The sequence below is a fragment of the Hevea brasiliensis genome, chromosome 15 (genome assembly GCF_030052815.1).
Source record: "Hevea brasiliensis isolate MT/VB/25A 57/8 chromosome 15, ASM3005281v1, whole genome shotgun sequence".
NCBI classification, from domain to species: domain Eukaryota; kingdom Viridiplantae; phylum Streptophyta; class Magnoliopsida; order Malpighiales; family Euphorbiaceae; genus Hevea; species Hevea brasiliensis.
In genome coordinates this window covers 76,859,827-76,876,437 of record NC_079507.1, presented here as the reverse complement: position 1 = coordinate 76,876,437, position 16,611 = coordinate 76,859,827, and the positions used below count along the sequence as shown (strand labels likewise).

The 16,611-nt window shown below is 29.5% G+C and overlaps 1 protein-coding gene across 1 annotated transcript; it reads left to right on the top strand.

The window, feature by feature from the left end:
* Positions 1-10,134: 10,134 nt before the first annotated feature.
* On the top strand, positions 10,135-15,435 carry LOC110639113 (novel plant SNARE 13). Its single transcript, XM_021789939.2, has 10 exons — positions 10,135-10,570; positions 11,848-11,940; positions 12,490-12,583; positions 12,684-12,721; positions 13,055-13,152; positions 13,708-13,787; positions 13,863-13,919; positions 14,013-14,105; positions 14,219-14,293; positions 14,994-15,435. Exons 1-10 carry the CDS (start codon positions 10,494-10,496, stop codon positions 15,096-15,098), a joined length of 810 nt encoding a protein of 269 aa, XP_021645631.2. The 5' UTR covers positions 10,135-10,493; the 3' UTR covers positions 15,099-15,435.
* Positions 15,436-16,611: the final 1,176 nt, after the last annotated feature.

Here is a 16,611-nt window from a genome sequence, read left to right as displayed (position 1 = left end):
TTTATCTCTTATTTAATTTAATTTGAATAGATTTTTACCTATTATAATAATAAATTTTTAATTAATTTATGTTATAATTAATTAAAATACCTATTTAATTCTTTTTATACATTTATTAAGAGTAATTTTCATGATTATTTTGTTTAAAATATAATTAAAGTACTTTATTTAAAAAATAATTTAAATTTTATGAAATTTTTATATTTTATCTCACAATTTACGTAAATTGATATTTATTTTTTATAAATTATAGAAATAGATTAAATTAATGAGAAAATAAATATTATTTTAAAAATATATAAATATAATATTTTTTATTATTAATATAATAAAAAAATTATCAAATTGCTAATGATAAATTGAATTATTTAATTTTAGTAATAATGAAAATATATAATATTATTATTAATTAAAAATAACATTTTATTATATTATTTTTAAAATTACTACATCTAAATCTAAATTTTTTTTATTAATCTATTTTTTTATAAAATAATTATCACTTTACATAAATAATTTATAACTTATATATGCACAATTAAGAAATTAATAACTTAATCATAATTTAAAGAAATTATCTAATTAATTAATAAAAAATAAAACTTCAAGTGTGGCAGGTGTGCATATATATATATATATATATATATATATATATATATATATATATATATATATATATATATATATATAATTTTTCTAAATAATAATAAAATAATATAATATGATTTATACTAATATTAGTTATTTATTAATTATACTATAAAGAATATAAAAAATAATAAAAATTAAATATTAACATAAATTTCTTATTTTTCATTACTATGAAAATAAATTTTTATTTCATCATTTTTTATATATAACATTCAATATATAATTAAAAATATATTTTTATTAAATATGTGTTAAAATAAAATAAAATAAAATCAAGGTAAATTAAAATTTATTAAATATATAAGAGAAAAAGATGATAAATTATTTAACTCTATGTGATAAGAGGATAAAATATTTAACTCTATGTGATAATTTTTATAATATAATTCTAAATTATTTTATTAGTTTTAATATGTATAATTCTTAAATTTTTATAATTAAATAAAATAATAAAAAATTTTAAATCATAAAATGAGAAATTTATAAATTTTTAAAATATATCTATTATTTTTAATTAGTTAGTCATTAAAATTATGGTAATAATGGTAATAGTAAATATATTTAAAAGGAAAGTGTTACGTGTCATTTCCTTGTGAATACATTCCTACTTTATATATATATATATATATGAGCATTGTATTTTGAAAATTAAATTATATAATAATTATATATTACAACTTTCATGAAATTTAAAAAAATAGTCATCAATAAATCTAATTAAAAATTATTAATTTATATAAATATGATAGATTTAAAATCTTACATCCTCTTGAATTTGTTTTATAAAAATATGAATCACTTATTTATTAGAAAGTGAAAATGCAACATATATAAAATTAATATATGCTTTTATTAGGTAAAATTAATAGATTAGTTCAATTAATTCTTAATTTTTCATTTCTCTAATTAAATTGAACTTTTATATATATATATATATATATATATATATATATATATATATAATTGTATTTAGAAAATTAAATTATATAATAATGATATATTACAACTTTCATGAAATATATAAAAATAGTCATCAATAAATCTAATTAAAAATTATTAATTTATATAAATATGATAGATTTAAACTCTTATATCCTCTTGAATTTGTTTTATAAAAATATGAACTACTTATTTATCAGGAAATGAAAATGCAACATATATAAAATTAATATATGCTTTCATTAGGTAAAATTAATAGATTAGTTTAATTAATTCTTAATTTTTCATTTCTCTAATTAAATTGAACTTTTCAGTTTTTTATAATAATAATAATAATAACAACAATGATAATAGCTATATATTATAGTATAAAAATGTAATAATTAAATAATTTATAACTTATATATCCATAATTAAGAAATTAATAACTTAATCATAATTTAAAGAAATTGTATAATTAATTAAAAAAATAAAACTTTAAGTGGGGGCAGATGTGCATATATATATATATATATATATATATATATATATATATATATATATATATATATAATTTTTCTAAACAATAATAAAACAATATAATATGATTAATACTAATATTAGTTATTTATTAATTATACTATAAAGAATATTCAAAAAATAATGAAAATTAAATGTTAACATAAATTTCTTATTTTTCATTGCTATAAAAATAAAATTTTATTTCATCATTTTATATATATAACATTTAATATATAATAAAAATAAATTCTTATTAAATACGTGTTAAAGTAAAATAAAATTAAGATAAATTAAAATTTATTAATATAAAAAAAGGGAGAGAATAAATTATTTAATTCCATGTGATAAGAGGATAAAATATTTAACTCCATATGATAATTTTTATAGTATAATTTTAAATTATTTTATTAATTTTAAGATGTATAATTCTTAAATTTTTATAATTAAATGAAATAATAAAAAATTTAAGAATCCTAAAATAAAAAATTTATAAATTTTTTAAATATATCTGCTATTTTTAATTAGTTAGCCATAAAAATTATGATAATAATGGTAATAATAAAGACTTTTAAAAGAAAAGTGTTACATGTCATTTTCCTGTGAATACATTCCTATTATATATATATATAAATATTATATTTAGAAAATTAAATTATATAATAATTGTATATTACAATTTTCAAGAAATATAGAAAAATAGTCATTAATAAATTTAATTAAAAATTACCAATTGGTATAAATATGATAGATTTAAAATATTACCTCCTCTTAAATTTGTTTTATAAAAATAAAGATTACTTCTTTATCAAAAAGTGAAAATACATCATATATAAAATTAGTTTATATTTTTATTAGGTAAAATTAATAAATTAGTTCAATTAATTCTTAATTCTTCATTTCTTTAATTAAATTAAACTTTTCATGTATTTATAACAATAATAATAGTTATTTATTATAGTATTAATTTTAAGGATTAAAATAATCAATTATGTAATTTTTAATTCTTACATAGGCCAATTTAAAATTAATCAATTTATAGAGTTAAAATTATAATTTTTTTTTTTTTTACTCCCATAAAAGGTTGAGTGAAAGAATGTCTTCCATAATTTTAAAGTAGCACTCAAACACGAGTCTCTCACTCTCTAGAAAGTCTTGGAGGGTTCGTCACTTACAATTGCGTGGATTTTATTGAAGGACAAACAATTGAAAGACTGGTGATTTACAATAACTCGGCCAGAGAATTTCGATTATCTTACTCTGTAAATTATGGTAATTTGCTTCAAATTTCTCTTGATCTCCACCATTCCATGACTTGTTTACAGTAAATCCAAAATTTTTGAAACCTAACAATTTCAGTAATAATATTAATATCCTTTTCTTCTAAAAAAACAAATAATAGAAGAAATGAGAGATATAATTAAGATTACGCACATATATCTGTAGGAAAAAAAATTGACGGAAGAAAAATAACTTTTTTATTGGTTTGTTTATTATTATTATTATTATCCATAAGGCTGATGTTTCTTCAAGACAATTTGAGAAATTCTAAATTAATCAAGAAAAACTTGCAGAAGATCTCTTCCATAAGGTTAATTTTCGTGAATTTTAATAGAAATTACATTTGGTTCATTAACAAAAACAAGTCAAATAACTTATGAGCCAAACTAGTAAAACCAATATAAACGTTTAATGGGTACTAATATTTTCGCTCAAAAACCTCAAGAATTAGCTCAGTTGTCAAGTAGATTCACCCCTCAATTTGTTGACCATGATTCAAATATTAAGACCAAACCCCAAAATAAACATTTTCATCTTTCGTGAATTCCCTAATTCCAACATATCTGGTCTACCTTTGATCAGAATAGAGAGGTTGACTTGGTAAAGTGCACTTTACCATTACAACTTTACCACCATACCAAAAAAAAAAAAAAAAATCCAGAAAAAAAGAGGAGTCTCGGAGCACGAAGTGAACTTTGCACAGTCAAAGTAATTATTCTGTGGAAAATTTTTTGAGTTACGAGGCCTGTCAAAGAAGAAACGAAACCGGGTTCCACTTGCAGAGAATAAAAGATCAGAAACAGAAGAAATGGTACTTTGACCAGCATCATCAGCTAATATCTTCTCCCGGACATGGGAAGTTCGTGCATGTGCATATGACATTCAAACATTTGAAACAATGTGCATAAATGCGGACTATGTCTCTGGCAGGATTTTGTATCGCCTCTTCTTGAGGATTTGGTCTTGAGGATTTATTGTTTTCTCCATCATGATAATCTATTTTTCTTATTTCTTAGAGATGTTATATGTTTTACCTTTTTATTTGGTTAGAGTACAATGATACAAAGTATAATTTTTTTTATATAAGAATAGTGATAGATTACTATTGAGTATAATGTGCTCTCCACTGAATGATTAAATTAAATACTCTTTTAATATAATTAAATTCTTTAAATTAAAATAATTACTATTATATTTTGTATAAATTATTTATCTTAAATTTTTTTATGTAAAATTATAGTGATATAAAATTTTACACTTCAAATTTGTACTTTATCTCTATTTAATGAAAGCTATATTTTTATTTTTTTAAAGAAAAAAATTATTTATATATATATAATATAAATATATATAATTAATTTAGTATTATAAAATATAATATTTTTATAGAAAACGTTTTTTTGAAAAATTATTTTCATTTTATATACAAATTATTTTCTAGATACTTCAATAAGTTTTCAAAATATGATAATTAAGTATACTTCATTTGAAGTCAAATTAAACACTAAATTATTTATAATTTAATTTTTAGCAAATTTCATAATTATTGAGTAAACTTCATTTGTACTCTATCTCCATTTAATAAAAGCCAAACCAAACATCCATATCAACCACAAGAACTAACAATATATCAAATCTAGAAATTCAACTCAGATTCAAAATTCCCATCAAACCCAGAAACTGTCTCACAATGTCCCTAGCTCTCAAAGGGCGAGTTCCCTTCTTGTCTTGCCCAAAAACGTCCATCATTCTCACTGGAGAAAAACTCTCTTACGGCAAGGTTGTGCCCACTTTGAATGAATAGGAGGGTGAGGCCTGCACAGATTCATACCGTAAGAACGCCGTAACCTTCTTGACCAAGTCAGCTCAATCGTAGAGCAGGAAAAGGGATTGGACCGGAAACCAAACAAGTAAGGCAAACAATAAATATAGAAGGTCAAGTGGCTTCGTCAAGGCGGCAATTGTTTCATGCAATTTTCGAGGCCTTAGAGAAGGTAGTTTTCGTGAGTAATCGAATAAATTAGAAGGAAAAGAGAGAGATAGGTAATAATTAGTACCTGGAAGAGATTGTCGAGGGCGTGCAAGAGGAGAATTGTAATCTTTGCCTATCGTGATGCGGAAAACACGTACCTTTATTATTTGTTATTATTTTATTTTAATTAATTAATAATAATTTAATATATTTATAAAAAATATATATATATATATATTTTATTAGATGATCTGCTTATTTATTTTTAGATATATATATATATATATATATTACTTTTAAAATTAAATATATATCTGTAATCTGAATAACCCAGTTTAATAATAACTCTTTTCCTATTCTACACCTAATAGAACTCTTGAAATATATATATACCCTAATTTGTCACCTCATTTTTCTATCAAATACTCTCAACATGTATTTTTATTATCTTTTAAATTATTAATATATATGTACATATATATATATAAATATATAAATTTACCATTTATAATCTGATGTGCACAGAGAATCCCTAAATTTTTTTTACTTCTCTATTCATCACCTTCGATTCTATTTTCAAGATAAAAATTCTCATTTCTTGTTCAATAATAGGTGAATCTAATTTTATTTTCTTTTCTTGATCTGTTACAACTACTCTATAAATTTATTTTTTCGATAATTGATATTGAATCGGGTTGATTATAATTATTATTGGACAATAATTGATTGTTATATATATATATATATATATATTAAAATATAAAAGTATAACTGTATCTGTTCGTCCCGTTCCACGTCCTTGTATCTGTTCGTCTATTTCTGTCCAAGGTTTAATTATTATATTTTATTATTATTTAATATTTTTTTTCTCTTTTTCTTTCTTATATTTTGGTGTATAGGAGATTTGAATATTCAATCAGTCAGTTGAAATTATCTCTCTTCTATTGAAAATAATTATTGTCTTGGAGGTTCCAGGTGAGTGGTAATTATAGTACATGGCACCGTTTTTGTCCCTTTTAAAATTTCTTAGTATTAAGTTTATTATTAAATGAAATTTTAAATCAATATTTTAACAATGATTTTATATGTGATTTTCTAGAGTTTTATTTTATTATTGAATTTTATCTCAATTTTGATTAAATAATTGATTTTGCCAACTATCTCTGCATTAGACCCATTAGGATTCCGAAAACAGGCCTTTAATGTATTTATATTGATTGATATTTGACTATAAAATTTACCGATGTGTTACTAAATTGATTTGAGATTGATTTGATTTTATTGAATTGATTTGAGAGTGATTTGATTTTATTGACTCTCTAAAACTATTGAAATATACTATTGAAATTGCACTATCAGTTATTATTTGCTATCTGAAATTTTTTATTGATTTTGATTGATTTGTACAAATTGATTTTCTGTTTTGAATTGGTACTTGTGCCCAGTATCTGTTTCTGTTATCTGGCCCCGCCGTGTGGACTATCATGGTATTAGGTTGCATTGTCGAGTCATGCATCATTGCAGTTTATGGTTTGCATTAGTATCATATGTATTGATATCTGTGAAAGAGGAGGAAGGTATCTAATATCTGGTATCACGCTTACCATCTGGCCTTTGGTGATGTGGGGTATCATCACCCCGTGCAATCGTACTACAAAAATTTTTATTGAATGAATTTATTTTATATATATGTTTTATGAAATTATTTTATTAATGATTTTGACAGCATGAGTATGATTTTATTAAATAGAAATTTATTGTGAAATTAATCAAGCGTCTGCCTGTTCCTATTTCGTTGTGTGTTATAATTATCATTCACTGAGTATCTAGCTCAAACCACGTTTTCTGTCATATCCTGCTTTGCATCAAGAGAATTCGCATGATCCAAATATTCAGTCCATTTTCTGGAGAGGGACAACTTTGATTTGTTCTCATGGTATACCCGAATTCATGTTTTCTCGGGCTAATAATTAGTTTAGTTTATTGAACAGTTTAAGTTTTTATTTGAAATCTGTAGAGACTCTGCAGTTTACTTATGGGATATTTATGATGTTATTCAGCATTTTGTTTATTTAGATTTTGTCTATTTTTAGGATTAGTAAGTAACAATACATTCATTCAAGATACTCTGATAAGGCTTGCATAATTTAAAATACTTAAATTATGCGCCGGTCACGGTTCAGAATTTTGGGTCGTGACAAAGTTGGTATCAGAGCCTGGTTGAGGTTTAGTAAACTTGCGAAGCATAGGATCCTTAACGTCTTTTCAGTTTATCATTGCTTTAGATATCTGCGTCCTTCGTACTTTTTCACCTGTTTTAATTTAGCTCACATTTTCAGATTTAATACTTGTTTATTAAAATGAATAGGTGCCTGAGTCTGTTCAACGTAAGAGGAGAGCTTGGGTCAAGGGTCTTAATGGTGCAAACCTTGATCTAACAAGGGAGGTACCACCTCAAACTATTAATCAAACATCTGAACAGACGCCTATAGCTAAGACTGGGGCACAACCATTCCTTTATTTCTCCATACTTTTCCACTATATTTAGTACACCACCTACTTTGTTAGAGTATCCTTTATCTGTATCAACACTTATGAGGAATGCAATAGACACTGATATGGTGTATAGGGGATGTATAGTTCACATTGGAAAAAGGAAATTAGCTACAGATCTTGTTTCTTTAGATATATTTGAGTTTGATGTGATTTTAGGCATAGATTGATTAGCCACTTATCACGTTTCATTGGATTGTCATAATAAAGTTGTACTCTTTAAAATTCCTGGGGAGGAAGAATTTCAATTTCAGGGAGATCGCAGTATAGCCTCTAGTAATTTTATCTCAATAGTGAGTGCTAGACGATTATTGCGAAAGAGGTGTAAGGGGTATCTAGCTTATGTTAGAGATGTTCAGGTAGAAGGTGTAGGTTTGGAGAATGTTGCAATGGTTAAGGAGTTTCCTGATGTGTTTCCAGAAGATTTATCAGGTTTACCCCTGTAGTGAGAGGTTTGGTATAGACTTAGTTCCTGGAACTGAGCCCATATCTATGCCACCTTATCGTATGGCACCCGCATAACTTAAGGAGTTGAAGGAGCAACTACAGGATCTACTAGATAAGGGGTTTATTCACCCTAGTGTTTCTCCATGGGGTGCTCCTGTGTTATTTGTACAGAAGAAGGATGGGTTTTTGAGAATGTGCATTGAATATAGGCAATTGAATAAGGTAACTGTGCATAATAAGTATCCTCTTCCACGCATAGATGACTTGTTTGACCAACTTCAAGGTGCAAAGTATTTTTCCAAGATTGATCTTCGATCTGGGTATCATCAATTGAGGGTCAAGAAAGAAGACATACTCAAGACGGCTTTTAGGACTAGGTATGGACACTATGAATTTCTTATAATGTTTTTTGGTCTTACCAATGCTCCGACCGCTTTTATGGATCTCATGAATAGAGTTTTCAAGCCTTTCTTAGATCAATTTGTTATAGTGTTCATCGATGACATTCTAGTGTACTCAAAGAGTAAGGAGGAGCATGAGCAGCATATGAGAATTGTCCTTCAGACCTTACGAGAACACAAGCTATATGCCAAGTTCTCAAAATGTGAGTTTTGGTTAGATAGTATGGCTTTTCTAGGCCATATAGTATCTAAGGATGGGGTGTGCGTTGATAAAAAGAAAGTTGAGGCAGTGCTTCATTGGCTTAGACCCACAACTGTGTCAGAGATTCGTAGTTTCTTGGGTTTAGCAGGGTATTATAGACGGTTTATTCAAGACTTCTCTCGTATTGCAGCACCTTTGACTAAGTTGACACAGAAGAATGTGAAATTTCAGTGGTCTGAGCCTTGTGAAAAAAGTTTTCAGGAGCTTAAGACTCGTTTAACTACAGCACCAGTGTTAGCCCTTCCATCTAGATCAGGGGGTTATGTAGTATATTGTGATGTTTCTAGGATTGGTTTAGGATGTGTTTTGATGCAACATGGACGGGTTATTGCGTATGCTTCTCGTCAGTTGAAAAGGCATGAGCAGAATTATCCAACTCATGATTTGGAAAATGGCTGCAGTAATTTTTGCTCTGATACCACAAATGTAACGGCCTGGCCCACTAGTGATATTGTCCACTCTGGGCCGAAGCCCTCACGGTTTTAAAACGCGTCACTAAGAGTTACGAACCACCAACTTATAAACCCAGCATCTCTCCCGTGTTTTGCCGATGTGGGATTTGCCTAGGTGTTACAATCCACCCCCCTTATGGGACTCAGCGTCCTCGCGGAGCGGCTCTGATACCACAAATATAACGGCCTGGCCCACTAGTGATATTATCCGCTCTGGACCGAAGCCCTCACGGTTTTAAAATGCGTCACTAGGAGTTACAAACTACCAACTTATAAACCCAGCATCTCTCCCGTGTTTTGCTGATGTGGGATTTGCCTAGGGTGTTACACGTGAAAAATCTGAGGCTCATCGATCTCCATGTCCATCTCTTTTAGACAATTTGCAGATTGACTGTTAAATTGAGAGAAACTGGGAATTTTCTAGCAGGTTTATGAATTTGGGTTTTTTAAGGTTAGGTTGTTAATTTTTTTTTTAATTTGTGATTTTAATTAAAAATAATAAATAATTTATAAAATTTAAAAAATATCAGATTAATATTTTACTATTAAAAAAATTTAAAATAATATATTTTTTTTTTACAAAAATGGATCTATTTGAACTTATTTCCAAAAGAAAATCTCGGAGCAATTGAATGTAAAATATATGCAAATATTAAATTTTAATGGTTCCCTCTTAAAAGTGGTTTGTGCAGAGACTTTTGCTTGTCTTTAAATAATACTTAAAAAGACAATGATAATTTGCAGTTGCACTAACCAGACCAGACAGCGATTCTTTTCTTTGTTCTTTCCCATCATTCCACGCACCCTTTCAGATTGTCTCAATAACCCTAAAAATTTGCAATTGCCCATCTGCATCCCCCTCTTCTCCAGTCTTATCTCTCTCTTTATTACAGTTAGGATTTCTTGTCTAATTTCTCCCAAACTCAATCACATGCCCCTTGATCTTTGATCGCATACAGTAATCGATTTCATTTCTCTCAAGTTAGAATTCATCTCGCCGGGGATTTTCAAGATTTCCGGCCACTAACGCGAGCAATATGGCGACCGCCTTGCAGATGAGCCCCCAGTTGGAGCAGATCCATGGTGAACTTAAGGACAATTTTCGAGCTCTCTCGTAATCTCTCTCTCTCTCTCTCTCTAGATTCTTCTTTTCAGTAGTGCAGTAAATTTTTCTGTAATAATCTTAAATCTCTTGACAACATTTTTATTTGGAGATCTGGTACCAGACTGGTTTGCTGCATATTATGTTTTTTTTTTCACCGTTTGTTTGATATTTATCTAAGCTCCGGCCTTTTTTTTTTAATTGACGAACCTTGTAGTTGGAACATGGTACCTCTAAGAAATGATGAATCTTAATCTGCATCTATTTTCTGTTAAATTTTCACCCTTTTTAGTTCCTTGCAACTCTTTTACAATTGCGCTCCTTCTTCCAACTCATATTCTGCTTTGTTAACCTGAGGTTTTTACTTGAAATGTTTATCGGAATTTTTTGAATCACTTCTTGGGGTTATAAGGGCATTTATCACTGCTTCAGCTTATTAATATGAAACGGTGAAGGGCTTTTCTTTATTTTAGAGTGCTAGTGATGGATCCTAACCGAAGGAAGCTCCGATATTAGCATGAATCTTTTTTGAAGTCCAGCAAGTGGTTTTGGATGGATTCTAGATAAGCTGAATAGTGTGGGCCATGGGGCATTGTTAGAACTATTGTCCTATAATAGAATGCATTAATTGCTTAGGAAGTCCTGGTGGCCCTAGTGGATGCCTTTGTAGAAGTTACAGATCACTTGAAGTAGAGCCCCTTAACAATCTAGTTGAAAAACAGAAGTTTTCACTCTTGTGCATTGCATTTTTATTGTTGGAAGTTATAAAATGCTAAGATTAGGTCTTCAGTCTTTCTATGCTAGAATGGGCAATGATAGTGTCTCATTTAGTTCAAAAATTATTCATGTGTTATGCTTCTGTCTATTTCCTTCCTCACTTTCTCACAACTTTATTAGGTCCACAACCAGAGCATTGACTTGGATTCTTTTAATAACTGAATCAATCTTTTTAGTCTATAAGTGCAAGGGCATTACAGGAGATGTGTGATTATTTCCTCTGCCATCTAAAACAGTTGCTGGGATTTCTCATAATCAATATGGAGTTCACTTTTAGTCCTGTTTCCCACTTCTTGGTGCCTTGATTTGTGAATGAGCATTTTAAATTGACATTGTGATTAAGTTCTTCCCTCTAATTCTATGTGCAACCGTAATTTTGATTAAGTTGAATTACCTGTTTGATTGGACATATGCCTAGTGGGATGTGCATATGCCATTCTGTGATTACTATACTTATATACTGCTAAAGAAGAATTAGCATCTACGATGATTCCTTGCATTTATGCATACAGAAATGGGTTCCAGAGGCTGGATAAAATAAAAGATTCCAACAGACAAAGTAAACAGCTGGAGGAACTTACTGGGAAGATGAGGGAGTGTAAAAGGTATCAGGTTTCTGCTTTTCAATATTCATATCTTATTACTGCTGTATTGTCTTGTACTTCTGACCCAGATACTCCGTTGATTTTATATTTCTGTCAGAAGCCAAGTAAAGTCTAGTCCGGTGAGAGAAATAAACGTGCGAATCATGGTGCTTAACACCCTTCTATCTTCAGATCTTTCAATAAGTTTTACCTTTGGAAAATTTCGAACTATCTCCTTGGTTTCTTGAAAGTTCTTTGTGGAAATGGGGATGAGGTTGGCTTAAGCACTTGAGAGCTTTAATGTTCAGTGTAATCAATTATAGCAGTTCTTAGCACTTAATGCATGGTGTCACTTGGATCTTTCAATACATCATCTTGTTTAATCCCCAATTATGGTGGATATTAGGAAAAGTCAGTCGCGGACTACCTCTTATGCTCCATTTTTTTAAAAAAAAAAAAAATGGAGTAGAGGCAGAATAGAATGATTCATGTCATGTATTGAGCTCTCTTTTTTTGCTATTTTCTTTGATTTATGAATGACAAGGTTTTTATTTGAATGAATTGTGTCAGATTGATTAAAGAATTTGATCGTGAAACTAAAGATGAGGAGAGCAAAAATCCTCCCGAAGTAAATAAGCAACTCAATGACGAGAAGCAATCCATGGTGAGTTCTTACAAACCTTTTCTTTTTTCCTTGGTAGCATGAACTTTCTTATCAGATTGTATTATTTGTACATTCAACTGTTAATTCTCTTCTTTTCCAGATAAAAGAGCTGAATTCCTATGTGGCACTGAGGAAAACGTAAGTTCATCTTTTTTTCTTATTACTCATTAGTAGATTAGAGGTCACAGTATGGCATTTGGACTGTAGAATTCAAATGTATTCTATATTGTAAGTTGTGATTCATTTGAATGGTGACTCTTTGCTTCAATAAGAACTTGTCCCTTGTATGTAGAGAATTAGCAAATTTAGTTACAACAATGCGCCTAATTTCATAGCTGTAGAATTCAATCCTTATAATTGATTGTGTACTTTTAGAAAAAGAGAAGAAATTTTGGATGGTCTTCTTTTTTAGCTTCATCTTATGGGTGCTTTTAAACTCCATACTCCTGACTCTATATGGTGGAACTGCAGTTTTATGAATAGCCTTGGTAACAAGAGAGTTGAACTTTTTGATATGGGAGCAGGGGGCAGTGAACCTATAGCTGAAGAAAATGTTCAAATGGCATCAGGTGAGATTCCATTTTGCTTCATATCTATAATTGTATTTAATTTCTGGAATAAATTTTGTTTATATGGAAAGGCTCCAAATACATCAAGCTGATTAACATGTTTCCTGTTAATCACATAGCTCCCTTTGATTCTGTGTTATTACACATTGTCAATTCATTGTCTGTATATACCAAACTTGTCTAGGCCAAAGTTTTGTTTTCCTCACCAATTTATGATCTAGATTACTGCCCAATGGTGTAAACAATGTCAGGCATGATGGCATCTTGGAGATCATGTTTGAAAGAGTTATGCACACTTTAGTCTGCTGGTCACTGCAAAAAGGGAAAAACAAGGACAAAAACTTATGTCAGTAGTACCTTACTCATTTTTCAAACAAAATTTTAATTCTGTGGTTGATATAAATTAAATTGGGGATGATTTGCCAAAACTTCACATGGATAAATGAGAATCAAACATCAAGAAGAATATATCTTTTTTTATGTTCATTTCAAATTCTTGAAGAAAAAAAAAGTTTGGATTAGCTTCATTTTGTAATTCATATTCCTGCTTTATAGCAATGTCAAATCAAGAACTTATTGATGCTGGTATGAAGACAATGGATGAAACTGATCAAGTCATTGAACGCTCTAAAAAGGTAAATAGCTTCATGGATATTGTTTTATCAAATGTTTCCTTTATCTGTATTGTTGACCTAAGTTTTGGCCTGTAGGTTGTTGAACAAACAATTGAAGTGGGAACTCAAACTGCTGTTCCCTTAAAAGGCCAAGTAAGTGTTATCTATCACTCATCTGAGTTATTTACCTTTTTCCTCTTCTTCCTCATGAGCGATGTGTTCTCTGTGCTAATCCAAATTGGGCAGACTGAACAAATGGGTCGAATTGTTAATGAACTGGATACAATTCAGTTCTCAATTAAGAAGGCCTCGCAGCTGGTGAAGGAGATTGGGAGACAGGTTAGTTGATTTTTGTTGTCCTCTTAAAGCTACTACCCTTTTTTGTTGTTTTATTTATATATTTTTTTTCACATTTATTCTTCACTAACTTCTCTTTTGGCTTTTTTCCCCAGGTGGCAACAGATAAATGCATAATGCTATTTCTTTTTCTCATTGTCTGTGGTGTGATAGCTATCATTGTTGTGAAGGTATCCTCTTCAGTTCATCTATTAATTGCCCAAAGGCTTTTTATTGTCCTGGATTTCCCTTTTCTCGATCTAGTTGTAATTTTTCTTGCTAAGGTACACTATAGGGTCTTTCATATGGAATATTCTATGGAAATTATTGAAAGTCTGGGGGTGAGCAGTGAACAACTGCTATGCATTCAAAAATGAAAGAAAGAGAAGTATGAAGAAATAAATAGTTATATATGGAAGGCATAATCATTTGTAGAACTAGAACCTTTGCTTGGAGTTTTTGAAAAATTGTCAATGCTTCACAAACAAATTAAAGATTATGGAGTTTGAGTTCCATGGTGTTGTGCTGAAAAGCCTTAATGGAGCTTAAGTGTGGTGGAACACTCATACAAGCACTTCAAAGCTTTCAAACAAACCAAAGGTTACAAAAGTTCGGGTTGAATGGCGATATGCTGATAAAACCTTTGATGGGGTTGTGCATGAGTTCTGTTCTTTGAGGATTTTTCTTCTTTTTCTTTTTATGTCTAACCGTTCAACATGTGCTAAGTTGTTTACACCATATTCATATTTGCTTTCGAGTAGTGCTTCAGGCACATTTCTTTGCTGAGACTGAACTCAAGAAATAGCACAATTTTATATTTTCTGATTGCATTATGTGAATGTGATATCTGCACAAAATTCCATTGTCTAATTGCAGTTCATAAATGTTCAGATTGTCAACCCCAACAACAAAGATATCAGGGACATTCCTGGATTGGCACCTCCAGCCCCCTCAAGGAGGCTGTTGTATCTAAGGAATACAGAACATTTTGCATAGATTCGTCATCTTAGACAAATAGCTTTTCCCGCTCAGTTTTTGTGATTTATGTTGGAAAAGCGGGAAGAACGCTATTTGTGGGCACCTACCATTTTTTTTTAACTTCTCCCCATTTTATTTCTCATTTGAGTTGTGCATATCCCATTTGTGATTATATGCGTAAATCATATTTGAGGGCTTTTTGCATTGTTTTGAATGTATGCCATTGTTCTTTTTTAACTTTTTGAGAATCTTGCTAAATTGCTGAGCTAGGAAGAAATGTGTAACCATGTACATGAACTGTAATATATATATTTTTTTCTAAATATATCATGTATGCGCATGCTTTTTTACGCTACTCCTGAGTTACACATGTATTGTGCTAGCGGGCTTGAGGTAATTAAGAATGCCTGATAATTTTTGTTTGGCAACACCATCACGTTCTTCAACTTGATATGGTTGGCGAGATTTGTCAGTTCGGTTACAGATTGAACCTTAAAAAGTGAAAAATCATATAAAATGAAAAGTGAATTGAACTAAGATGATAGAGGAATTAAATCAAATCAAATTGAATTTGTTTAATTTGGTTTATCATTTTGTGCAGAAAACCAAAACCAAAGAAATGATACCGTTATCGCCTTCCCCGCAACCCAATGCCTAGCTAAAAACAAATCAATCCAATCCCAGCCTTCAAAGAGGGAGATTGAAGGGAAAAATTAAACAACAGAATAATGATTTCAAAATTATTTCAACAAATAATTATGTGACGCCAAAAAGTTTATATCGCATAACAAATTCAAATAACAAATTATTTCAACATTTCAACAGAACTCGAACTAGAGAAAGGTTAGTGCAATGAGTTTCGATATTTAATTTTGTATTGCTGACCTTTCACCTTGCTATGTGAAGATGTACACGATGTAGATGTAGGGATAAAAACAAATAAAGAAAAGATATATTCTCTTGAAATTAAAGGATTCATACCATGCTTGAACTTACTTTCTTTTGCAGTTCTTCAGTCTCTTTCAGGATATAGAATTTATGGTTGGGCTTTCAAAAATCATGCAGCATGGTTGCTAAACGCGCGTCCAATGTGTGACCTTGATGATGGAATTAGAGGTGCTTCCTTATCAACATTCAGATCAGAAGAAGAATTACTACCTCCACCTCCTCCATTGTTATCGCTATTGTTACTAGGTATGAACATATCAGATGACTTCTCCAACTTCCAATCCTGTGATAACCAATAAGGAAATCAAATCAAAACGCAGAAATATAAAGTGGTCAATGGACAGCACACACTCACTCATTCTACTCACAAGAAAAAGCAAAAAAACTAGCTACAATTTTAGTGCATCATTCGATAACTTAACGAGCAAATATGAGTGTTCATCCCTTGGACAATTTCTGGGTCGACTGTACAACCAACTTGAATTCCTAGATGTTTTCCAACTTATTATTCTGGTGAACAGTAAGTAATCAAGAAAGTGCAGCATCACAAAATTTAACGGAAACAATAGGCTTGTATGGTCGC

Bases quoted from the DNA above. Each gene is read 5' to 3' on its own strand.
- LOC110639113 (XM_021789939.2), top strand. From the start codon at position 10,494: ATGGCGACCGCCTTGCAGATGAGCCCCCAGTTGGAGCAGATCCATGGT. The intron at 13,920-14,012 runs GTAAGTGTTATC...CAAATTGGGCAG, and splicing joins CTGTTCCCTTAAAAGGCCAA to ACTGAACAAATGGGTCGAAT. The intron at 14,106-14,218 runs GTTAGTTGATTT...TTTTTTCCCCAG, and splicing joins TGAAGGAGATTGGGAGACAG to GTGGCAACAGATAAATGCAT.